The sequence below is a fragment of the Neocloeon triangulifer genome, unplaced genomic scaffold, assembly GCF_031216515.1.
Source record: "Neocloeon triangulifer isolate White Clay Creek 2 clone unplaced genomic scaffold, ASM3121651v1 ptg000003l, whole genome shotgun sequence".
NCBI classification, from domain to species: Eukaryota; Metazoa; Arthropoda; class Insecta; order Ephemeroptera; family Baetidae; genus Neocloeon; species Neocloeon triangulifer.
The window spans coordinates 8,961,845-8,988,810 of NW_026775546.1; the positions used below are offsets into that span (position 1 = coordinate 8,961,845).

The 26,966-nt window shown below is 37.0% G+C and overlaps 1 protein-coding gene across 3 annotated transcripts; it reads right to left on the reverse strand.

Moving 5' to 3' along the window:
* Positions 1-1,171: 1,171 nt before the first annotated feature.
* On the reverse strand, positions 1,172-26,781 carry LOC132193246 (potassium voltage-gated channel protein Shal). 3 transcript variants are annotated; one of them, XM_059613788.1, is made up of 10 exons: positions 26,622-26,781; positions 21,728-21,917; positions 20,170-20,576; positions 19,113-19,370; positions 18,273-18,626; positions 13,510-13,672; positions 10,251-10,439; positions 9,311-9,463; positions 7,061-7,141; positions 1,172-5,387 (listed from the first exon to the last, which is right to left on the reverse strand). In XM_059613788.1, exons 2-10 carry the CDS (start codon positions 21,824-21,826, stop codon positions 5,124-5,126), a joined length of 1,968 nt encoding a protein of 655 aa, XP_059469771.1. In that variant the 5' UTR covers positions 21,827-21,917; positions 26,622-26,781; the 3' UTR covers positions 1,172-5,123. The 3 variants fall into 3 exon arrangements, with proteins under 3 accessions (XP_059469771.1, XP_059469773.1, XP_059469774.1); XM_059613791.1 differs by lacking the exon at positions 7,061-7,141 and adding an exon at positions 8,955-9,033 and having other exon boundaries at positions 5,289-5,387; XM_059613790.1 differs by lacking the exon at positions 7,061-7,141.
* Positions 26,782-26,966: the final 185 nt, after the last annotated feature.

The window sequence follows — 26,966 nt, forward strand, 5'->3', positions numbered from 1 at the left end:
TTAATTTAATTGGAATGAAATTATATATTAATGACAAAAAATATGCATAATAATAATTATTGTTTAACTATTGAAAAATTATACAAATAAATTATAATAAAAGTCAATAATGATTAGCAATAAAATTTTTAAAATTCTTTTATACAAACAGAATTTATGAAAAATCAATTGATATTCGTGAATGGCACAAGCTCTGTGGGGAATTCCCACGAATTTTCTTTCTCTACTGCAACGTTCAATCTGAAAATCAACAGGTGAAAATACATAAATACACCCATGAACCGTGATTTGTCTGGAAGCGGTCTGGAAAAAGGCATTCAATTTTTCACGTGTCCTTCCAGGTAAAAATACCCACGCGAGCGAGCATATGGCAGACAAATTTATCACGCAGATATCACCGGCTCTACAAAGTATGTACCCTACGCAAACAACAGGCCTGGCGAAAACGTGACTCTCGGTCGATTTTGCATTGCGATGGCTCCTGCGAAAATCTTGTTATGCAATCCATAAGCACGGATGTCGTGCGCGTTGCATAAATCACACTATAAACTATAACTCCAGTTAATTTCTACCTATTTCATTAAATTGTTTTATATTATGAGAAATAATGACGTGTTTGAGGCAAAAAGAGCGGGTCTATTTTGGTGATAATCAATATTATTTCATTGCTCTTTTAGTAGGCGGATAATTAACAGGGGGAAGTTGATTTCTCATTTCATTTATTTTATTTCCACAAGTTTTTCTACGTTTTTTGGGTCGTGAAACACAACTGAATTTTTTGAACGAATTACTGGAGTTCATCCCGATTGTCTTCGACTAAAAACGATTATTTCCAGCGCTTCCGACTAAAATGAGCTGATTAAATTACAAGCAAATTTAATTAATTGGAGTGAAAAAAAATTATCAATTACGTTTCGCAGGCTGCACAGCAAGAAGATATCAAATCAAAATCGTACTCACTCTAAAAATTTTCCTTTTTTTTTATTGGATGTTCATTAATTTCAATCGTCAGCAGCGTCAATATAATGATAAAATGAGCAAAATTAAAATTTATCTTCTTAAAAATGAGTTAATGTATGAATTAAACATTTTATTATTAAAAAATATTGTTATCCGAATTTTAACCACAAATGACTTTGTAAGGTTTTCAAAAAAATAACGGCAGTGTTGATTTAAGAGTTGATTTTGGTAAATTTTATTGGAACATTTTTATTACAAATATCATAAAGATTTCTTTGTAGTAGTGGTGTATAATAATATATTAAGTTTTTCCTCGTTTAAATCATATACGCGTCGTGACGTCGTAATGCCGTACATATACAATAATGACTTATTGTGTGAACATTAAAAATCAACAATCGTAAAAAAGGAAACACAAAAACAGCAGTTGTTTTTTGGTTTGGTAGTTATTACCTCATCTATTTATGATAAAGCTAACATTACTATAGTACAACTCTTTTTAGAACTTTTTCGGTTGAATAAACTCGAGTTTTTCTTCACAAACTTGTGTGTATGTGTGTCACGTGTGTATGTTTCCTGTGTGTCGTGTCTGCGTGTAAGTGTCAGTTTTTTGTTCATTATGCATAACTCTAAACAATCAAGTTTAATTGCGTGTTTTAAAAGACGTACACTTAAGCTGTTTTTACTCAAACCACTTTCGCTCTTAAGACGTTTATCCAATTTTTATGAATTTAATTAACAAGGATTTCTCCATCTAAATCGTATAATTTTCCCATCGAACTAATTGTAACAAGTGTGACGTATCTTTGTGGAAAGCATACAAGAAATTAGTATTCAACATTATACACGATAAGGCGGCCGATCAGCGTTATAAGACGAGTGTTGTTTTTATTAATTTTCCACTATTTTCTGCGATTATAATTTGTATTTTTTAATGAAACGTGAGAGACTACTCGAGTAGTGCAGCAGCTATAATAGAGATTGTGTCCTTTTCTTTCATATCCTCTAAAGCATACGTTCACATTTATAATATATATTCATTTAAATTCAGATCACATAATTTCTCGAAAAAGGGGGGACTACAAAAGTCGTCTGTGTATATCGTTTTTATTTTTATTTATTTAAAAACTAGAGATTTGTTTCGCATCATTCGTCTCAAATAACAGCAGTCATTCTTACTTACATACGCGGGGTTCCCTCTCAAATCTTAAATTCGCCTTATAAAAAAGTTGCAATGGAATGGAAATTCATAAGATTCTTATTTTTTTTTTATATAATCCCGACCTATTTTTTTTTTCATACACAAGTATGTTCGCGACGAGTAGGCCTTTTTGGTTGCGTGATTCGGGAATAAAAATTTTTATGTGCACTTGGAGTAGAACCGAGAGAGATGAGATTTTGTTCTTAGCTCGTAATTAAACCCTACGTACGATTCCATCAAAATAAACAAGAACAAAATCGGACAATTAAAATTCACAGTTAAGCTCTGTTGCGTGTGTGTTGTTTGTATGTTTCATGTTCTTTCGTGTGTCTCAATTAATTATTAGGTCGAAAAAACGATCTCACATGTTTACTCTTTTTTTATTAAAAACCTTAAGAAAGCGGCGGCATTACATGCGATTTTTTTTATAAGTAGTACAAATAATGTGCACGTGAAAAGTGCGAGGACTTTTCAATTTTACATACTTCCGACCTTGTCCTCTAAGAAAGAAAAAAAAAATCAGAGATTGGACTCATCTCACGTTAATTTTAATACTAGTGACGTTATTTTGTCAAAGAAAGGTAAATGGAATGTCCACGATTAATTTCATTTTTCTGATTGTGAATAATTGTTTCTAAACTTTTATTTATTTAAATAGTAAAAAAGATTTGATTTGAATTTTCGAAGGAAGATAATTATTCGGCCAAATATTGCCAACAGCTATTATAAAATCAAATTCGGCATTCACACGTTTATTTACTGGCTCTATTCCCACTTTTGTCCGTTATTTTTAATAAATTTTGGACACACATTTATGTATATAAGAACAAGGTCCACTACTCTCTTCGAGGCGACTTTTCACTCATTTAAAACATTACAGCTGCAAGGGATTGTGTTCAGCTTGATTTTTTTTTTAAATTTTTAAATATATATGTAACAACCGCGTAATTATTTAAAAATGATTTTCCAGCCGGCAAAATGACTGTTTTTGGAGACATGTTTTGTGCTTTCTTTTCACACAAGAGAGAGCGGATGGATGGTCGAACTCGCACCAAAACTGAGTTTAATTTATTTATCTATTTCACACCGATAAAATTTTATGAAGCTTCGTACGGACGATTGGCACATCAGGGCAGCAGGTGACACATCAGGGCAGGTCGATCAATCAAAATTTTCATATTCTTTTTTGAGAGGAAATGTCACGAATTTTATATTATTTTTTTTTTCAAAATTTTAATTGATGCTTTCTTGCTTGCTCTCGGTTTATTTGTAGAATCACATTTTGCACTCTCACTTATCTTGTAAAATTAATTGTGCGTCGGCTTCGAGAATGACGCCACATTTATATATCGGCTGATGATTTTTGTTTTTAATTTTTCTTTCAATTTGCTCGCATTGCTTTCCACAATTAACAGAGTATAGACGTGTGTTATTTTTTTTCGCGGTGTTTTTATAGTCAAATTCTATCTTTCTTGCACGACAAGTATACAGACATTCACTATTAAAAAATGAGACCAATCAAAAGATCGACATTTTTTATATCAGTTAGGAAGTAGTAGATTTTTCCAAGCTAATTAGTCGCTTTTAATCAAGGGGGATCATCGATCGTCAACAATTATTATTAGATTTTTTCTCAATATAATTCTTTTTTTCTGCTATATCATCCGGTTTAGCACCATTTTGACAAAATACTCAATAATATTGTTCACGCATAGCTGCTAACCTGTTTTCACTTTTCAACAAATGAATTTCATTATAGAAACAATGTGCCTAAAAAGAGGCAACATTCAACAACGTGTTGCGTCAATTTTTCGGGTTGACCGCTGGTGCCTTTTCTTTTTCGTGGATATGTTCTTTTTTTACAATACAGTGAGTGAGTGTGTTAATGTGTGTGTGTTCGTGTGTATTAAAACGTGTCACGTGTGTGAACTGCTCTGACCAAAAGGGTTGTGCACTGACAATCATTACAAAAGACGAAAATATAAATTATTAGTACGAATATACTACACATCTTTCTGCAGCACAGAACAGAAATCCGCGCGCACTATTGTAACATTATTATTTTTTTTTTCAACTGCTCCGTTTTTATGTGCTTAATATTCTCTGTTGACACCAGAAGGAAAATACTTCCTGGGAAAGTACGCGGTACTCATTTGTGTGTGACATTCAAAATAGTCTTCGGAATCAAAAGGTGCTTGTCCGGGAACGAAAACATTTTTTTTTAATTGAAATCAAAATAAAATTACTTTTATAGGTTTTAGCAACACACGGACACCTCTTGATTGAAAAAACGTTGCGAAAATTTCAGAGTGAATGGAGATGTCGCGATTTTTTTTACACTAGAATAATAACATCATATATTTCTTTCACAGCTTAAAATTTCCACCTCGGTCGCGAGGGTTTTTCAATCAGATTGTGCAACTTTTGGAAGGTTGCGATTGAAGGAATTGGAATGTTGCGCGTAGAATTTTTGAATTTGAGAAGAAAAATGCCTGAAATTGAGACGGGTCGATTTTTTTTATAAATGCGTCTCTATTATACATATATTTTGTGTGTGTCTGGTTCAAAAGACCTCGTCTCAAGCTGAGGTATTTTTAGGAAAAAACAGTTGAAAAGGAGTCAAGGCTTGCGAGAAATATAACATCTCGATGCGATTTTTACGAACGAGACCTTCAAAAGTTGTTTTTCGAAAAACCCTGCGCGCGCGCGTCACAGTAATTGAGGAAACACACACGATTTCTACACAGACAGATCCGCGACCAGAGCACCCATAAAACAGTAGAGCATAATAAAGACCACAGAGAAGGTGTCTGGGCCGAAGAAACTGCTGCCGATTTTCTCCTCGCTTTCACACTCGCTCTTCCATCGGAGGGTGATTCTCTCTTTTTTTTTTCTTTCCTGCCACTCTGGGTCGAGTTTATACACAAACCAACAGACACACAACAGATCACTGCCTGCGGTCTCATAACGTGGAAATGCGCACCACCGACTGCTGCTTGCCGTCCGAGGGGGCCTCTTGCGGCGGCGGCTGCCCTTCGAGCACCTCCGAGGCGGGGTAGGACGACGGCAGGTTGACCACCACGGAGGCGGTCGACGTGGTCGAGTTCGGCTTGGCCGTCTGATTCAGACTGGCCCTCGAGACGGCCTCGCTGGCCGACCGTACGTCGTTCAGCTCCTCCTCTTGAACGCCACCCGTGTCCGGGGTCGCCCCTCGGTGGTGCTGCTTCTGCAACAGCGCAACCCTCAGTCTCAGAAATAATAAAGCAACGGCGCGCTGCTCGTCACCACCGCCAGATGCCCTCCGCCGATTGCTTTGTTTTATTTTTTTTCGTTCCGATTCGAGGACATTAAAAAAGCTCTCTGTTTTCCCCATGGACAAACTTTGTGCGGAAAGAGAGGATTATTTTGGTTGATTCTAATCCGGGACTCACACCGCTGCAGTTTTTACAGCTTTGTCAACAAGAACAAAGCAAGTTGAGAAACGAGTTACGTTTATTTTTTTATGTAGCTTCTAATTTCAATATGCAGACCATCATTTACTAAGACTTATGAATTATTTTACAGTTTGCAAGTTAAAATTCTAACTTTTCATAAAATGACACAAAAGTAATTCAAGCGGAATAATTTTAAAATTTGAATATGCTGGTTAGTGGAGAAATTTAAATTTTTTTTTTGATTACAAATAATAATAATTAAAAAAATACTATAAAATAAAAATTATCAAAAGTACTTTTTAATATAATATTTTATAAATTATGTGTGTAAAAAATTTATTAAAATAAAATTTCACACTAATTTTTAATATAATAAAACATTTTTCACCTGTACAGAAAGGTTTGAGTTAGCATTAAAAAAGATAATAAATATAAATAATTTCATCATCTATTTTATAACAAACTCAAACTCAAAATGGTACAAAATTTGAGTTAATAATAATATCAGAATTTCAAGAAAACAATTCAAGATTGTTTGTCTTTATTCAGAGAATATTTTTTGAGACCTACAATCTATAATGTTGATTCCACATGAAAAGACTAATGAACCGTTGAAAAAAGTGCAGTTTCAAAGCAATCAGTGGCGCATCAAGCGTGTGCAACGATTTTTTTTTTACTCGCAGCGCTTTCACTTGTATACAACATCAGTCGCGCGCTCCGAAGACGGCGTTGGTTCTTTCGTTTGTTTGAATGGCCTAATGTAAAAGTCACGTCTTATTTCTCTCTTTCTGCAACCTTGCATTTCTCGAGACAGAAAGAGAAGAAAGCATGCACGGCAGTTCTATAAAAAACGAAGAAAGCTGCATACACATAAAAGTGAGAGAGAGAGAGGAAGAAAGAGAAGTCGACGAGTATGATTTACATAAATGGCACTTAGTCTTCATGCGCCGGCAAGCGAGCAGGCAACACACAGAGTCATTCAGTCGGCAGTCGAGCTAGCAAACAACAAACATGCACTTTGTGTCAAATGAGAGAGAGAGAGAGAGAGAGGAGAAAGATATATATCTATATCAAGACACGTCCGCTCCGACACCTAGCTTTTCCAGGCTTGATGATAATGAATTTCGGGCCCGAATTAGCAGTCGGAGCAAAAATTCGAGCAGGCATTTGTATTTTATATAAAAGAGGAGCTATGTTTGAGAAGTTGACAGAGCAAACAGACTTTCAGAAACGACAGAGAAAGAAAGAAAGGGTCAAAAGCCAAAGAAGACAGAGAGCAGGAGAGAGAGAGAACAAAGGAGAAGTTTTATATAAAGAAAGGAAAGGAGATTCACGAAACTAATATATAATATATATTTGATACGGAATCGAAATGCAAAAATATAAAAATAGAATTTTCTGCTATAATAATATGTATATTTAATCAGATATATATAATACTGTGTCTGGAAAATGGGGTTATTACCTTTGTGCGCACTTCGATCTTGTCTTGGTAAACTAGAACAACCTTGTCTTTCCCGGGGCTGGTAGCTAGGAAGGGAATGCTCTTCTCATTTTTGAAGAGTGCGCACCAGCAAGAGAGAGATAGAGAAGGGCAGGGGCAAAATCCGAATATTAGAAAAGCGAAATTATCGAGTTATATATCAATATTGATAATTTAAAGAGACAAAAAAAATTTTGACAGCTTTTTTACCGATCAATCGTATAACATCTTAATTCAAATAAATTATAAAAAGAACATTGAGAGTTGAATTTGGAATTGGAAAATATGCGTATGTTCTGGAGAAGAATTATAAAAAATTGCCTTTTTGGTCTTTAGCTTTTCCAGTGCAAATTTATCCGAGATTTAATGGTATAAACTGATTTTTTTAGGAAATTTTCGCAATTTGCACAAGCAAAGCATCAGTTAAAAAGGGGTTGGAAAAATCAGAAAATCAATATTATTTCATAATGTGATAGATCTTTGCAAAGAATATAAAGTATTTAAAAAAAATTATTTTGATTAAAATCAACGAACAATAAATGAAAAAAATTATATATTTTCTAGGCTGTTTAAATATAATAATTTCGACAATTTTTGACCAAAAACGATTTCATATGAAACAGTTTTAATCATTTCGCAAAGATCTACCAGAATTAATGAAAATTAGGAGATTTTCTGACCCCTTTGATGAAAATAAATCCCCCAGTCGAGAATCTAGCCGGGGTAATTTGTGTTTGTTAGTAATTAGTATCAAATCCAATCAAAAAATGTATCAGTTGAAGCACAGTAGGAATGAAAGGCAAAAGAAGGAAGAATCTCTGGCACTGTAAAAATATGTAGTGGTGTGTAACCATATGATTGATATGAGCGTGTCAAAGAGTCCACAAGTAATAGAAGAATATAACAAATCCATATTTGTGAAGGAAATTGATGAAAGCGACTCGGACATTCAAAAAATGATGTTTATAGTAACAGTTGAAAATACACTCGCTATGTAATACAACGATATGAAAAATATCGAGGTTGCACGAAATTATTGAAAATCCGCGGCAATGATATATTTAATAATTATAAATAAATAAACTCGGCGTGTGTGTTAAAGTGTTGGGTGCTTGTGTAATCGTGTGTGAGTGTTTCTGTGTGTGAGAGAGGAGAATAACCCACGTACGAACAATGATTATTGTGAGCATGTTTGTGTGAGCAAATATATTAATATAATTTATATCTCACGAGCCGTGGCGGCGAGAATTGTAACAGCCAGCAGCGTGTGCCTCTAGAGTCTAATTTAAGAACTGGATGAATGTAATTGGGCCAGAGCTAGTTTGCCTTTGATCAGATTTCCCATCAGCTCGGCCGTCCAAGGCCAAGGCTGGTATCGTCTTATCACCTGGCTGGCTGGCACGCGAACTACCGAACCCCAAAAAACCAGCTCTGTCTGCGACCCACCGCGGGGCGTGATTTGAATTTCAGACAGTGGGTGGGTGGTGACGAGGAACGTGTTTTGGTGTCTCAAAATTGCAAAACGGTCAGATAAAGGTATGTAGTAGAAAAAATTAAGCTCACATCAAAGTAAAGTGTTCGAACAAATATCTCTTCGAAATATCAAAATAATAATTATTTCATACGCAATATAGGGAATTTACTATGCAAAATATTAAGTTTGTAAATAAAATTTTTAAATTTATACAAAAATATTTGGGCAAAAATGCCTTTTAATCAAATATTAACGTCCTATTGATATTGCTTATTTAAAAAAAAATATTTCCAGTTTTACTTTTTGCGTAAAAATTGTTTTCCGAGGAGAAATTTGTTGTTGCTGTTGTTCTTGCACACAATTTGCAAATATGTATCATTGTATAGTGGGTCTATTATCTACCTTAACAGCTGTATGAGAATGTGTGTGATACAAAAATCATCTACTATTGTTGTTTTGTGTCCTTTTGGTTTTCGTTATTCTGTAAATGGAAAAAAGGAATAATCAGATTCTGTGCCTTCCTTTTGTTCTTCAATAATTATGAAAATCAATAAAATTATAGTAAAAATTTTTTTGTCATGTTTTAGTAATTTGCATTTTGTCTTGACCGTGGAAAATAAATGAGAATGGTATTTATAGTGTAGTGTAAAATAATGTATGTTTTGTACGTGGAGAAAAGAAAGAAACAAAAACTAGTAGTTACATATAAAATATGGCGCACACCAGTCGGTGAAAGAATGTGTTTTGTTTTCTTTTACCTGATACCTCTGGCCGCAACATCGACCACAACACGCCTGCAATAAGCCCGTGTTGCTCGCCGTCGAGTGAGTCGGACTGGCCGTTGGAGACGGTGAACCCGGCCTCTTCGGCTGCCCGTTGTACGGCACCTCCATCTCGACGAACTCACGGTCCTTGGCAGACAGAAAAACAGAGTCAGTTCTGCAAAAGTCTCAAAAACACTGGAAAATCGTAATATAAAATTTTTAAATAGATGTTCAAGAGTATCGTCTAAAGGAGAAGTCAAATATTGCAAAAGATTATACTACTTTGAGTGGACAAATTTTCAGTTCTGAATTCATCTCGTTTCTGATTTTTTACGTAGTTGTCTCCAAATTTAAAAATTAAAACGACACTGAAAATTAAATATAATTTATTTAAGTTTTTTTTTTATATATATATATACAAGCTTTCTTTTTTAGTCAAACCTTAGTTAATGTAAATTTTGTACTGACCCTATTTCAATAAAACTTATTTTTAACTAAAATTTCATTGAATAGCTTTTACATAAAAAATGAATTGGATAATTTTTTAATTGAAAACAAGATATTTTATGTTTTGAGCCAGTCGACGTCTAGCCTCGAGCAGGCCAATCTGTGCACATCTGACTATGAAAAAGGAGGGCAGCATTATGCTGGTCTTGTGCACAATAGGCGCCTGGATTATCGATTGCTATGCAACCGGCATGACCCGGCGGTCAGACACGTTGCATAATTCTAAAACGGTAGGCGAGACAATAGCCGGTCTTTGGGGCGAGGATATAAAAGATGCAGCGCACAAGGCGGACGGTGAAATTTTGATAAGGGGCCGGCCGTCTGCTGGAATTTAGTTTCCCGTGCCTGTTTGATGTTTAGAGAGAGTGTTTAGTCAGTTTGTTAGCGAGTGTCGAAAGCGGAAAGCAAGCAGTAGTGTGTGACTCACTGTAGTCTTTTCAAGGCATCTGAGGAGGTGATGATGCTGCAGCTCAAAGATGTCCTCTTCTCTGTAATTGTCGTCCATCTCTAGACCGGACTCTTGGGCCGCTAGCCGCGCCTCGGCGGCCTTCTTCTTGCTGACGAACGCGGCTCCCGACGACGCTTTGGCAATGCGAATTCGCGCCAGTCTTGCTTTCTGTAAAACAGTCCTCATTTGCCATCGGCCCTTGCGCTTCCGCAAAGGACCTGCTGCAAGATCTCAAAAAAGAGACGGACAGAGTGGCAAGGGGCGTGAAGTTGAATCTGACTGCAGAAAAATGTCCAGAGTAAAACGAGAAAAATGTATTTCTTTCACATCCACGTTCAGAAGTACATCCACATGCATTTGAATTTAGAATTAATTTCACTAATTGAAAGATTTTAGAATTTATGTAAAAAGCATTCCAAAGCCAAAGAGAAAAACAGAAAAAGAGGAGAGTTCTTCAAAGCCTATTGTTTTTCTTCATAAATTGTTTTCAATGAGTAAAAAAAGTGAGGGGATATTCTTTGTGAGGCGCTTTTCTTTTTCACTCTTTTTGCACCACTACAAAAACCAAAACGGGGAGCACAAAACGTGTGTGTCCGTGGAGTGGCTTGAAAAAAATCCGACGCCACTCCAGGTGCGAGCGGACAATGTGGAGAGGCATGCACATAGTACGCAAACAATTAGCTCTTGGCTACTCTCTACCGAGCACAAAAATTTATATATATATACACCATAGACGAATAGAAAGAAGGGGTTGTTCGGTCAATGGAGAAGGACAAAGGGATGCTGGATTTGGCAACTGTTGATGTTTGAATGAGTGGAAATGGCTGAATGAGATCAGTTTTGTCAGTCACAATTTATATGCGGTGTAGCGACTGAGCTCAAAATAAACAGCCTGCGAGGAGATGAGATACAGAATCGAAAATCAAAACTGGCAAGCGCTCCTCGGTGTTTGTATAAATATGGTGGCGTCATACTCGGCAAAAATATACATATGCAATAGTAGAAGTATAGATGGAAGTTTTGTATAGCAATACCAGAGGAAAGTATAATAGTTTCGCACTGCTGATAATCGAGCGCGGCTCAGAATGAGGCAGTAAAAGCATTTCTGGAGACTGAGCGTGTCAAACTGCGAGACGATGATTTTCAATGCACTGAGAGACATTTTTGCCGTCTCACTGCGAGACGTGTTGTTTTACCAACAGTGCTTAAAAAGGCAACATCGAAATCTTCAATCTTTATTCATTTTGGCCAATTGAGTAGGTGACCCAAAAAACGAAAGATGGTAATTTGTTTTTAAGATCTCACCATGGATAATTATGTAACTTATAAACCTCAATTGTAAAAGTGAATAGTAATTCAATAAAATTTTAATTAATTAATGATAATGAATTAAAAGTTTTACAAAAGGTTGAACGTAAAACCAGAAATATATTTTAACATGCTTAAATTTTATTCAATTAGATTTTTATGTTATTTTCTTTTTTTAATCAAGAAACAATTTTTAATTATATTTTTACTGAATAATTTTTTACATTTTTATATGAAGAGATGCTTTATCAATGTTCTATTAGCTTTGTTGTTAATTTTCTCAGCAAATTGATGATAATTACAATTTGGTCCCTCTGTAAATTCAGAAAATGAGGAAGAAATAAACAAATTTCCTATTTTGGGTCGTCCCTTAATTTCTCTGTCCATTTAAGCATATTGAAGATTTACAATGTTTCCTACTTAGCAGTTCTTTACAATAAAAAAAATCTGCTCATGCAGTATACTGAATAGTTTGATTCGCTTGCAACCCCCGTATTTATACTCTTGAGCAACGGCATGCAATGGTTAAATGAGTCAGATATATTTTTGTGTGCCAACTACTCAAGTCTCAACTTCTAACTGCGCATAAATAAGTGTGGAAAGATTTTTGGAAATTGCAGCAGATATTAAATTTGTATACGGATAAGAAAATAGAGGAAGAGAGCAAAAGTTATACATTACGCTGAGAGTTTACTAATGAGCAAGGGTTCGAAAACGGAAATCAAGAAAAATGTAAAATCTATAGAAAACGACTAAGCAGGAGGAGTTGGTTTGCTTTTCCGTGGCTTGAACTCCTGAGCAGATCATTCGAAAGCTCCCTCGGTGTTTTTTTGTTGCACCAAAAGCGTACCCCTGCGGCAGTTAAAAGCTACGCGAGCGGAGATGTGGCCCCACAGCTCCGCACTCGGTTAGTTTGTTAGTCACGAGAAAAAGAGAAAACAGGGATCGGGAACTAAAGCCCTGCTCTGCTCATGGCGTCAAACACAGGGAAAAAACGTCTGGACTTTTTTCTAGAAAAGGAAACTAGTAATTTCTTTTTTTTTCACTCAAACTACAGCAAACAAACTTTAGTCAAAACTCAAAAACTCTCGGAAAATCGGCAAATCAAGCGAACGTGAATGGAACTAAAGATGAGAACAAAAAAGAATGAACTCTTGAAACGCGCCCGGCGCATCTCAGGACTCCGGCGTGCGCTGCGGCTTACGAAACTTCGCAATCAGGCATGCAGAAATACGCAATAGGCTAATTATTACACGTCACTCTTTCGAAAACAGCACTTGCTTGATCAGAGGGACCTGAACTTTTTTTTTTAAATCTAGACACAAGAAATAGACAGATCTAGTGCTCGAAAGAGACACTTCCTGTGCACGTCACATTTAGACTGTTGACAGAAACGTGGCGGACACACGAGTGAGGTGTCATACTTGCTCTCAAGAAACCATTTGTCAGATCAGTCTCTAGAAAATTTAGTGCTTTCGGTGAAATTGTTTCGACAAATGTGGTCACGGAACGACTGATTTATAAAGAGAAAAAAAACTATATATTAATATATAAACCAGAGCAAAAACTGGTGTTTCGCATGCTCACGAGAAGTGTGCGGTAATAAGTGCCTGAAGTCTCAAACTATTTGCATTTTGATTACGAGAATTAGGACTGGGAAATTCGGACGAAATTGTAATAGTCCTGCGAAATTTTTGTTTTGGTTTTGGTACGTTTGCAGTACTTTTTCGGAGCTTCCCAGGCCTAACCGGATAAATTGCATGCCCGATTTCGGCAAGTGTGGCCGACGCTTTCGCAAACCGCCCCCGGTCGGAGCCGTGAGATTTTGTCGGACGCGAACTGAAGCAAAAAGGAAGCAGCGAATTTTTGAACGTTTCGAAAGAGAGGGGGTTTGGAGCAGGTCATGAGCGAGGCGCCGACGAGTACAGACCCTCTGCGCCTTCCTCTTGTCTGCGCGCTGGTTCTGGTGGTAGATGCGACTGAAGTTGGATACGATTACAGGGACCGGCAAGGCGATCACCAGCACCCCACTGAGAGAGCAAACTCCTCCCACGATCTTGCCGGCAATCGTCTTGGGTACCATGTCGCCGTACCTGCACATATAGATAACTCTTATCGTTGACAACCGCCGGGATTAATTGCTTCGGATCGACCCCGCCAACCCCCCGATTTGGATTTTGTGCTCTGAATCAGTGAAAGCCTTTCTTGTCCCTGTTATACGTCTAAATTTCAATTCACTACGAGAGGAAGATTTTTAGAAAGTTCCACACTAAAGTAGTTGTTAATCAAGTTAATTTTCATTAATAAATGCCACCGCGCGTGATGAAAAACTAAATCCGGATTCAAAGTTTTCCGCACGCTTGTGTACAGAAACATCAAAAGAATGCTCCGAGAATTTCAATCTCACCCCCGGTCTAAGTAAAGCGACGAGAGTAACGGCCCCTGTAATTTATGCTCCGTGAATGCACGAGCGTCACGCAGGTTGCATAAGTTCAAGACCCGCGCACAAAGGAGAAATGTTCTTTGCTTTAATGTCCGAGATAAAATTCCGAGTTTAACCTCTTTAGGTCCGGGCCAAATTTTTCGTTCAGTGTCACAGCTGTAAAATCTGGTTGTAACCAACAGTAAATTGAATGTTAAATTTCATATATACCGTCTTATGTTATTTTTATTGATGATTTATTTATTGGAAAGAATTATGTATTGAAATTAATTTTTATTAGTTAAATATGGTAAGTAAAAATATTAATTCTAAAATTAGATGGATAATTCAGAATATCTTCAAAGAACTTCTAGAATGCACCATGAGGATATTAATGGTCAGAAAACTTAGGTTCACTGTGTAAAATTTTAAGACGTTTTAGTTTTAGAATTTATTTTTACGCATTTGTGGGCGTTTGATTCATTGTCTATTATAATGAAACTGAAAATGTTTCAGAATTGTTACACAAATCATGGCATTCTATTTCAATATGAATCTAATAAATTGGATGCCAGAAATTGTATAATTTATTATTATTAAAAATGATTTTTTTTTTTTCCAACAAAGACAAGTCATTTGGATGGAAACTCTTGACCTAAATTTAGTTTCTTCAGTCAACCAGACAAATAAGAATTGTTTTTATTTCAAAAAATTCTAGATGACGCAGATCATAACTACTTAAATTTATTTATAAATTTTGATTTTCACAATCTACGTCGGCAGAAAAAATAATATATAGTCAAATTTTACTTACAATTAGTGACATTTACGGAAAGATTTGAATACATTGGGCATGATTGCAAATATGCAAATATCCCTGTCTAGTTAAAATTCAAATAGATTCAAATAAATAATTATGTTTTAAATTAGAAAAATTGTGTAAAAATTAATATAAATACATGTATTTTTTAAATGTTTTTTTTTAGCATAATTAGTATTTTGGAATATATATTTTTATTTAATTTTAAAACTCGTACCAGGATTAAATAAAATCCTCTTTCTCATTGTCGACCGCTCAAGGGCATCGCGATGAATTTGGCTTCAGCCTATACAGCCCTGCCGGCGATTTTAATGGAACGAGAGAGGAACGTTAAACCAGCTCTGAAAGTGACTAATTGGACGGACGCACGTTGACAAATCGCTCCGCAAACCGTTTTCTGGCCGCGGCCAGTCCGCCCTCTCTCTTTTTACATTTAATTGTCCGAAAACGGCGGCCAGATTAGCGTGTCCGTTTAAAAAAAAATTAAGCTGCGCGAGTATAAGGAAGGTCGCTCTCGAAATGACGTCACGCGCAGCTCAATCGATCACAATTCGGCCAGGCGCTGTATGTGTGTGTGTGTGAAAGCCACATGTGTGTCAGAAAAAAAGAGCGGAGCAAATCACCGGTTAATTCGCTCGTCCGTTCGTTAATCGGCCGGCGGGACAATTGCATCGCGCGGCTAAAAAAAGCGGCCGAGAGCGCGTGTCGTTAAACGCATTTTGGCATATTGCCTCTTCCCACAGAAGCCGACCGAGCCACCGAGTGAGTAAAACAACGTGGTGCCGACGCAGAGAAAGAGAAGAGGAGAGTGCGTATGCGTGCGCAGGATTTGTGTGTCGCTGCATCTCGCGCCGTGTGTGCATCCGAGGGAATCGAGTTGCCCATTAACCCAATTCCGCGTCAGCTACGAAATTACCGCAGAAAATCGAGTACACACAACGCTTCTCGCTTGTGTGGGAGTGAAAGGACGAGTTCACAATCTCGGCAGAAACTTGTGCAGCTTTGGTTGCCGCTCTCTGAATAATTCAATGAAATCAGCACTGCGTATAATGCGGATTTAGCAAATTAGCACATATGTTGTGCAAAGTTGCTTGAAAGTTTAACAAGAAATTAACTTGTTCAGAATCTCCCTATCTGAAAGAGGATTCAAATTGCTTTTTAAATAGTACAAGCAAATTTTGATGGCGATCCAAAAGTTTAACCTAGCTTGAGCTATAGTTGGACAGCGGCTGAATGAATTAAAATTGTAGCCATTCAGTTCATTTTTAGAAACCTCAAACCTCCTTTTCTTCCTTACATTTAAAAAGCACAGTTACGAGTAATATGTCATTGTCAATAAATAAAAATAAATGTGGCCAGATCAGGCATTTGCATCACCCTAAAATTTAAATCAAAATAATCTCAAAATAATTGTGATTTTAACGATGATAAATTTTGTAAAAGATGCAAATATAGACGCAGAAATTTAATTTTTTGTTAAATATAGAAAGTTTTCATTTTAATAATAATCCAAAGTATGAAAATTAGTAATTATAACTGATTCTGAACATGTAGACGGATCAAAACTAATATCCATGGATTCGTCAGAATTAAAATTGATTTTTTCCCTATACCATTAGAATAAAAAGTTGTTAAATTTATAGTGGAAAACGATTTTATAATCCTTAGATTTCTACTTCTTGTTTAGAAGAACCTGCCAAGATACAAGTTAGGGTCGTGATTGTGGTTTGGCTGGATTTCCCTTAAGCCTTTAAAGACCGCTTAATGTTAAGGAGCCAATTCCAGCCGCGATGGGGCGATTCAAACTCGTCCCTTTTTGGGCCATCTCATTAAAGCGGTTATGTCCGCGTTCATCCCTTCTCCGCTTTTTACAAGGATTAAAATTGGATCAATCTCTGCGGCCGGATTTGCGAGCGATTCAATCACGGCCTTTCCTTCTTGTTGCTTTTCTTCTCCGACTCCCTCGGGGAGAATTTCGTTATTTCCATCCGGCACGAAATTCCAATTGATGAATGCATATTGAAAATGCAGTACGTGACTCGGAAGCGATCGATTAAAATCCACTTTCTTTTCTTTCTCTCGTACGTCTTATTGAACTAACAAACCCACTCACTCACTCTTGGACCGACGAGAAACGCGATCGTGAGATAATCTAAAGAGGTCAAACACACTGGCGCGCGCCAAAGTCGAAAGGCTCTGCCAACCGCACGATAGCGATCCGTGCGATGCGCGCCTCTCTAGCTGCGTGTGTTGACACCCAAATATTGATATGCCTCTTCGCGTGATGTGGCACTCGAAGCATATATATAAAAAAAGACAATTTATATTTAAAGAGAACAAAAGGAAAAAAATACATATCTAGACGAGACGGTTTCGATTTGCATAACGACTCTGTTTGAGGCGAGGAATAATAACAATAAAAAATAAATAGCACGCAGATCGAAAATATACACAGAGGGCCAATTGAATTTCCATTCTTCTCTCTTGTTATGCAAATGTTTTACACGAGGAGTAGAAAATTAAAATTTCCGAGGCATTCTTTCGACCTTCCCTATCGATTCCGAAATGCTGCTTTTTATTTATATATACGCGCGACCGGTGTGTGTGTCTCTCTCTTTCTCTTTTTATAGAGCGCACACGTGTGTTTGTACATATTTTTTTTTCGCTTGCTCTCCGTGCGAACGAGGATGACACTCGAAAGCAGCAGAATGACCCCTGCTGGCAAAAGCCAATTAAGCATGCTTCGCCGCACACTGCGCGTCCCGCAGGATTCGCAAACCTCGGTTCCGGTCCGCAAATGTCAAAAGCGAGCGTGAAAATCAATTCGACGAGAAAATCGAATGTATGTTTTGCAAAAGAATAAAAATCAAAACAAGACTAACTACTGAAAACGTTATATTGTCTATTTACAATTAAACAAAAAAACAAAAAAGAAAAAGAAATTAAGACCCACTTCAGCAAATTTTTAATTTCTATTTCTGAAAATAGACAATTTTCATGACTGACGAATCACTATAAAAAATTCGTACAGATCAAAGCACTACAACAATAACAGCCATTTTTGGCAATTATAGGACAACAATTGGAAATTTTAACCTACATTGTTGTAAAGACTTGATTTGACTATGCCAAAAAGGAATCCTTAAAAGAGCATTCTGGACATCAAAAATGATTTTTTAAGTGAATTTTTCATAGCAATTTCAATATTGGTCATGAATTTGTTCTACTTCCAGAATTAAAAAAAAATAATAATCTTGTGTGGGTCTTTAATGCGTTTCGGGAATCGTCACATGCGAAAACCTTTTTGATCCGATGATTTCTTTTCTCAGCTGCATATTGTATGATTATTTTCTCAAATATGTCTGAAATTTTGCGATATTTTCCTTTTTTTGTTTTTACGAAGAAGAGTTTTGAGGATGGGTGTGTGGTGGAGGAAGGAGAGGCTACTCACCCGAGAGTCGTCATTGTGACGATGGTGTACCAGAAGGCTGCTGGAATGGAGGTGAAGTTGGTGCCCTCGACGTTCTTCTCGGCGTAGAACATGACCGTGGCGAAGATGATGATGGCCATGGCCAGCGAGAAGACGAGGAAGCCGAGCTCGGAGGCGCACGACTTGAGCGTGTAGCCGAGAATTCGCAGCCCCTGGCTGTGCCGCGAGAACTTGAAGATTCGGAACACTCGGAAGACTCGCAGCGTGACGAACGCACCGGACACGTCGTCGTTGTCGGTGATGCCGAGGCCGATGTAGTACGGCATGATCGCCACCACGTCGATTATACTCATCACCGATCGCATGAATTTGCACCTGCATGCGTAACTCAGCCATTAGCAAGTAGTTCAACACTCCCGGTTTTCACAAAATACAAATGGAATTGGAAATGAGAAAGACATATCATTAAATATAAATCTTCCCCATACAAAAAAAAAACCTACCAAAATTAATTATAGTTCAGGAGTAAATTTTTTAAAAAGCAAAAAAAAAATTGAAACTGCGAAAATGGATAAAATGTTGATTTTTATGCAAAATTTTAAGTAGGTCTCTGTTTGAGGTTTGAGAAATCTGTGAAAAATGTGATATAAAAATAAAAATAAAATTCTAGCCCTAAAATCAATAAGACGTCTCTACAAATGGCACTAAATCAAGTAAAAAAATGGTCACGAAAATTCCTCGAGCCTATTTTTAGTATACACTCCTCCAATAAATAAAACATAAAACCCACCCTGTCCCAAGAACTTTTTGTACGACCCCTTGAATATGTTTTTTTTTTACTACTTCTCATAATTTTTTCACCTGTCTGGAGCTGCGAACAAGCGGAGCAGGTACTCGGCGGTGAAGATCATGACACAGGCCGTGTCAAGGCAGAAGAAGACTATTTTGTAGCGCTCGCCGCAGGGCAGGGTGCCGCTGCGTCCCGGCTTGATGCCGCAAGACACAGTTTCAATCACGTTGGCCATCACCGAGACGGCGATGAAGAAGCCGGTCACGTAGTAAAACACCAGCGCTGACGTCGACGTGTGCGGGTTCTCGAACGAGCGCCACATTTTTTGTCTGTGAATGAGAGAGAGCAACAAACGGATGGAGTATGTGCGAGCTGGTGCAACAGTGTAAATAAATAAACAAAAATAAAATGAACGAAAGGACGACGACGTATTCACTCCAGGGAGCGTCTTATTCAGTTAAAGTTAAATGAAAAAAAATTAAAGGACCTCCAGGACCTCCACCGATACAATTTTAAATATGTTGAATGAAAATTGTAATTTTTTGCAAAAATGACTTGAAATTTAAAATTTTTAGGGATAAAAATATTTGAATTTAATGATTAGGAAAAGGTCTCTCATTGGTTCTTCCAACAATCAAAGACGCAAAGTTCATCTCATAAGTTAACCGTCGTTCAAACCGTTTCAAATCAGAGTCAATTGATTTGATTCAACTTAAACTTTTTGAAAGGAAATATAAAACATTTTTTGAGCATTTTCAGAAAATCTAAATTCCTTCGTCAGGATCTTGATAGATCTTTGGATTCAAAGGAGTTTTATATAAATATATAATTATCTTTTGAAAATATTAGCAAATTTTTTCATCAAGCAATCGTTTGGTTAATGGTTGACACTTGAAAACTTTGGAAATTTATAAAACCTATGCATACAAATTTTATTTTGAAAAACGTTTGAAACTTCACTGAAGGGTTTATCAGGATCTTAAATTATAGTTTATGATTTAATTTTTTTTTTAAATTTCCAGACAATAGAATTTATCGATCTAATATAATAACAGAATGCTAGTTCTGAGGAGGTCTTTGAATTGGCTTGATCATTGAATTCCTTCTCTATTACTATTTTGGTCCTACCTGATGTTTGTGAGTTGCTGCAGGTTCTGGTTGTCGCCGTTCTCGCTCAGCTTGTCGTCCATGAGGCGCTCGCTGTTCTCCCGCTTGCGGTCCTTGTAGTCCTCGAAGCAGCAGTCGCCGATCACGTCGGACAAAATGCCAAAGAAGGCGAGCTCCTCCTCGTAGCTGGTGAGGCACTCGTGCTTGGGGTAGTGCAATTTGCCTGTGCGGTAGTAGTTGAGAATGTGCCGGAAGATGTCCGGGTCGCGGTCGAAGAAGTACTGCTTCGAGTCTTCGTCGTAGAAGAACTCGCGCTCGTTCGAGCCGAGCAGCGTGTCCGGGTACTTCTCCAGCGTGTTGCGCCATGTCTCGAACCGACGCCCCGACACGTTGATCAGCAACTTCTCGTCCTCTGACTTTCTGCGGTCCTGGAACACAAAGCTTAATTAATACACAAATAAAATAAAAAAAAATAAATCCAATATTGCAAATAAAATATAGCAGAAATATTTTGAATTTATTTACTTTTATTCTCGGGATATTTTTTTCATCCTTTTTAATGGAGTATAACTAAAACGATTTTGTAGATGTGAAATTAACAAGCTCGTTATGAAAAGGTAAATTTTAGCATTTGAAATTATGCAGAAACACGTCTGGGACCAACGCTGGCGCTTGGGGAATTTAATTTAAAACTTGGCATCTTGTTCAAAGGACGAGATGATACATGTATGATCAATATAGCTGTTTTTACCGTTCATTAAATCTTTTTGCTTATATATTCCTGAATTTAATTTTCGCAAGGAGTGGTTAATTACAACGTATTTTTGATAGAAATTAATTTAAGCAATATAAAATATAGGTCAATTCACATTTTAATAATTTAATCAGACTCAACGGGAATAGTCTTTAAAAGTGACTTTCAGAGGGAAAAGAGTTTTGACTTCCCTGCATGATAGAAATTCGATTTGAGCAGAAATAAGATTTCGAACATTTGAACTTTGGAATAATAATTATTGTAAATTCCAACAAAGGGAATAAAAAACAAGTGTTTTCATTGCTTCATTTCTTATGAAAGAAAATAAAACAAAAAAACATCTCCAGGAAGTGACTCACGATGTTCCTCCCATTGAAAGTTGAAAGCTCGTGGTCTGTTTGAACGACTTAAACTTTTGAATGAGTTCGCGTTGAACCTTATTGTTTGAAAACAATACACATCATTCTTTAGTATCGCCTTATTGAATAAAGGGTGCTGGTTAAAAAAAATCAAGACTATTTTGACTAATATTATATTCATGAATTTAATTTTCGCAAGGAACTAGACTGATGGAGGAGTACATTTGATTGGTTATAAATTCGCTTCAAATAGTGACAAATGAATGGATCTTTGTAACTTTAGTTAATCTGATTAAAATTATATGGGCCTTATTTAAAACGGCTTTTTTTTATTTCAACAAACATAAAAAATAATTTTTTTGATAATTTTTGTCCATCAAGTCTAGTCGATACTTAAATCATGAATTAATTTAATTAAGATTTGGTACTGAAAGTTTCATAATAAGAAATTTCTTTTTGCACTCACCTTAGAGATGGGTGGTGGTGGCAAAGGGTGGGTCGCAATGGGCACCCAGCCGATGGCGGCGGCCCTTGCGAATGGAAGCCACGCAGCCACCGAGGCCATGCTGTGCGGCGCAATGGTCCCTCAGCCTGCGAGAGCCGCCACACTCTGGACGTTCATGCCACGGTCTCGCCTCTAAACCGGCCACGCCATCCTGCAACACACATTTGAGCCTCGTGAATTTTTAATCAACTTAGCAGTGCCGCAGCAACAACGCCCCAAATTATATCATTTCCGCGGATTTGCACCGCCGTATTATTATTTTCGCGCATCTCTGAGCGCGTGTGTGGGCCGTGTGGCGCGGAGGAAGCGGATCTCGCGGTATTTTTAGCTCCCGCGGCTTGTTTGCATTTGTGATGAGTTTTGTCTGGTAATTAGCAATGCACGCCTCGCTGCACCCACTACTCCAAGAGTCGCAACTCGGCAGAACTTTAATTATTTTGTATTTGGTAAAATAAGTCTTCCAATTTTTTTTTTTTTTTTTTTTTTTTAATTTTTTCCTATCTCACAAAGGATCTTAGTGAATTAATATAATTTGACCAAATTACATGTTAAAATTTAAAAAAATTTGAAATTAAAAAAAGTTATAAACTCATTGAAAATAATAAGACTTTTCTGAGAATTTTTAATTTTTTTACTTTTCAAAGCTGAAAATTAGTTTTTGAGATTTAATTTGAGAAAGGGAGTTCAGATTTTATTTAAGCATATCAATATTATAATTTATTTTTTGGAAGGAAAATTATTTTTAATACAACGGAACAAGTCTTCTAATAAAAATCAATTCATCGTGCACATTTCTCTGCATCAACGTGTTTTATTTTAAAACAAAAATATATTTGACTCTCTTATACTTTTTTTTGTAATTTAATCAAAATAAAGAGGAAATCAATTTTAATTTAATCTGATCACTTTCACTATGATTTAATTAAATATTTCTTTTAGAGACTTTTAGCCACAATATTTATTTCTGTTTCGGCCTTTTAAGATTTGCGGAAATCTAGTGGCATTTCAGTGTCATAAATCAATCAGAGTGCAGAAGGAACGCTTGGCAATAAAACGAGGAATTCATTTCCGATATTATCGACAGACCGCCTGCGCGTGCCACTCATATATCATAATTCTTGTTTTCTTGGCGAGTATTGACTGCGAATGAGGGCAGAAATTTTAGTGGTAGTAAAATTCCATCTGGAAATTAGTACCGTGCTCTGGTTTATGACCTGGACAATATAATAGTGAGGGCTATTCAAACTCCTTTGAGGTTGAGAACGCTTTTTACGAGTGGACCTTGTCCAACTTAAAAAATTCTTTTTCTTTTGTGCAGAAGTGGAATTGAACTAACAATAAAAATATTCATGAGAGAACTAAAAATTACTAACGAAAAATAACTTTTTTAAAGTGTGTGTCTGTCTCACAAATTTTTAATCCATCAATGTTAAATTTTATTTGTAATTTGAGCAACAATGTAGCTAATTAAATTGTATTAATATTTAAAAAAAGCATCTCAATTGCATCTACGCATAGATCTTTATTTAATAACATAAATACAAAATAAATTAAGTAAAGATGAAAAAGTTGTACTTTTGCGTGTTTTATTTTTAATAAAATTAAATAAGTGGTTCCAAATAGAGCCATTTATAAATTAAATAAGATTCTAACATTTCATGTAACCAACATTTGACTCCAAAAAATTAAATAAAATTTTTGATAGGCGTTTCCCGGAACTGTCTTCACAAAGTAAACGTTGATGTCAAGCATTTTATTGAATTTATTTTGACTACGTTATTAAAACCGTGTGAACGTTGTTTGAAGAAATTTTATAATTTAGTTCAGCCAATTTGAGGAATTTCTAACTGATATGAATTAATCATTAAAATTGATATTGGTGTATTTTAGCTCAAACCCCAGAACATTGATTAAAACCTCAAAATAAATCAAGCACAAAATTGGCTGGGGCTTTGATATTCCTGTTTGAACATTGAGCTTGATTGAGCCGAGGGCCATATCAACGGTTTTTAATCAATTTTGGCGTAAAATTACTCCCAAACAGCACGAACTTGCTACCGATGAAAAACTGATTTGAATTTTATCAGTGTGTAAAATCAAACTTTCTGCCTGACTTAGAACGCATAAAACAGAATGAGTAGGCGAGTGAAATTTCGATTTTGTCGTTGTTCCTGAGGGAGAAGGAATATACGGTGTTAATCCGTTACATGCAATTCGGACCGGCCGGCCCAAGAGAGAGCAAAAAGCACGCGGGCTAAAGTAGTGCTAAGCAGCAGCAATCGATTGGCCTACGCGAGTAGTCGAGTAAACTGACACCTAGGTCTGTCGGCTTCCCAGAGCAGCATTTGATTTCACGGCGGAGCAGCGGGGATCAAAGCCTCGGCCTCGTGTGTACAGAGAGAGACTTGTCCGGATGGCTGGCGGGCGGGCAATGAGCAACCCTTTAAGCTTTAATGTTTCTAATGACACAACCGCCTCCCTCCCTCGGAGCAAATTAATGTACGTACCATTCACGTCCATTTATATGTGATGCAATTCCAGCACCAGCTATTTTTAGACCTCCGGAATAATATTGTTATTGTGCGCGGCTGTACGTTCTCTCTTCACGTACGAGTGCGCGTGCTCCGCCACTCACTTATGCAGACCCACTGCACACATGTGCCCGCCGGGAAGCATAACTGCAGTTCTTGCAGGGGTTTTGCAAAATACTGCACGGCGGTAATTAGCTCATCTAGAGCGCATTATTTACACACGGCTTTTAATTGAAAAGCTAAACAAGAAGAAGTTGTAATTCGTGAAATGAGGACGAGGATTAAAAGAGAAATAATAATTAATTGCGTTTTTATGATATTAAGTTGAAAAATTTAATTACTGAGGAGACGTTTATGAAGAAAAATAATGCTTGCCCTGGTTAAAATCTGATTTATTCTATATTCAATAAAAAATTTTCAAGGTTTTCAATGATCTCGATTATATTAAAGAAAAATCGTGCAAATTTTGAAAAAAATTTCATTTGAAAGTAACCCAACTATAGTTCAAAACTTCTTGATATAACTTGAAATTTTTACAGTAAAAATTAGCTTTTTCCTTAAGTATTCACACAAAAAACCAACGGCCCTGATATTTTTGATAACAGTTTACGACCTAAATTCATGAGCAAGAAAAATGTCCTAGTAATCTGCAACAAAATAAAATATCATATTTTCTTGTCAAAAAAAAACTTAAAAATATCAAGCACTAACCAAGGAGATCATAATTTTGTCAATTAATAAAGATGATAAAAATTTATGTCCGAAACTCAATGTTTCCGTCAACTTAAAAATTAATACAATCTACTAAAAGTTTTTTTCTTCCCTTGTGGACAGATGAAAAAAATTCACACTTTTTATTCGCTCGAACGTTTAATCTAAAAATCGTGGGTCTTTGCAAAGAACTATAATAAATAATTTAAAAAAAAAATTTAATTCAAAGCAATTCTGTTTACTTAACCCAAAATTAGAAAAAAATCATGATGTCTATTCAGTATAAATTTGTATCAGATGAACGAACCATTTGAATTATTTTCTGAAGAAATATGATTTTTACTGATTAATTACAAATTCCATTTAAAACTCCAAGCAAGTAATAATACTTTTTAAGAAAATTCTCTTTTAATTTCAGGAGCGTCTTTTTTTTTAAATCAATGTGTTCACATATTTCAGAACAAAATTTAAAATTAAAACACCCAATAATTTCATTTCTTGCAAATAATTTTAATAAATGACTCGCTAAGAAGACTATGGCTTAAAAACCTGTAACTATTTTAGCTAAAATTTTGAGCCTAAATGGTCGCCTTTTATGGGAGAAAGGAACTTTTTTACAAGTAAAATAATTCGATTTTTAATCAACAGTTCAAAACAAAGTTCCAGAACCTGCAACTTTTGTAGATTTGACTTTCTGATTTCGTTTTTCACGGCGAACAGTGCACGTCAAGGTTTAACAACCCGTTGTGACTAATACTGATTGCATGCCTCAACCTTGATTAAACAAATGATAACCGAATTTCGATCACGACCTCAGCAAATTTCGGGTGTAGTGTGCGTAGGCGCTAATTCCGGTCAATAGCTAGTACACGGAAGGTTGACAACCTGCCCGATTCAATTTATCCAAGGTGGAAATCTCCACCACACTTTTCATATAATGATTATTTGTTTACGGAGCGCGCACTCACTCGCGGGGAATTTATCGCACATTTGGGTGGCGTAAAATTGAAAACAAGCAATAAATATACACATATCGTTGGCGGGAAATCGTGTGTGCGAGCCTAAAAATGGAAACGTCATAGCGTGATCCAGGCAAAGCAGCGAGCTCTTTCTTTCTCTCTCTCTCTCTTCCGCAATGAAAAGAGAGGCAGGCAAAGCGTGCCCCAAATTAATTTCACCAAGTAGCAACAAAACACAGCCAGCGAGCCGGATAACAATGCAGACGAGGCAGCCAACCATCATCTCGTTATCAACCCCAGAGTTAAAAACGGCTCGTTTAGTTAAAAAATAAAAAAAGTATCGAACAAAAATTTCATTCTCATTATTTGTTAATTAGAAAGATTTAGCAAAAAGGGGATTACAATCTCCCCGTTGAATTGCGACCGATACGTCTATATAGCCGGGAGCAAAAACGTGTCCCCGGGGGCAAAAGCAAGCGGTCCAATTTGCATCGGTGGCCGAATAAGCTGCTGCACTCTCGTAACTTGTTTCAACTCTCTCAGCACACCCAGCAGCTGCGGTCACGGGATCGATTCGCTGCCGATTCGGCCCTTCTCGCCGTCCGGGCCGCGGGCCCTGCCGAGGCAGGGGTCTGGCGCCCCCCGAGCACGTACCTGGCCTTTGATGAGGTCCGGAAAATTGGGGTCGCACGAGAACTGTGGCGTTTCGCTGTATCAAACGGAGCAGCGCTCCATGCAAGCCAATTGATTTTTACCTCGTCTACTTATTCTCGGTGTACCCGGGCCGTGCTGCTGTATGAGCGGAGAGACCTCTGGCGGGGGTGGTTCTCCATCGTGCTGGTTGCCCAGGCAACCAATGACGTAGGATGCGCCAGAGCACCAGGCCTCGCGCCGCCGCCGCGCGCCCCCTGAAATAGATAGGCAGAGACGAGCGCTCGCAAACGTGCCGCGTTTTTTGTCCACGCAATAGTTTTCGCTAGTCCATGCGTTTTGCTACGC

Bases quoted from the DNA above. Each gene is read 5' to 3' on its own strand.
- LOC132193246 (XM_059613788.1), bottom strand. From the start codon at position 21,826: ATGGCCTCGGTGGCTGCGTGGCTTCCATTCGCAAGGGCCGCCGCCATC. The intron at 18,627-19,112 runs GTGAAAAAATTA...TTACGCATGCAG, and splicing joins TTGTTCGCAGCTCCAGACAG to GTGCAAATTCATGCGATCGG. The intron at 9,464-10,250 runs GTGAGTCACACA...CTGTCTGCCAAG, and splicing joins GATGCCTTGAAAAGACTACA to GACCGTGAGTTCGTCGAGAT.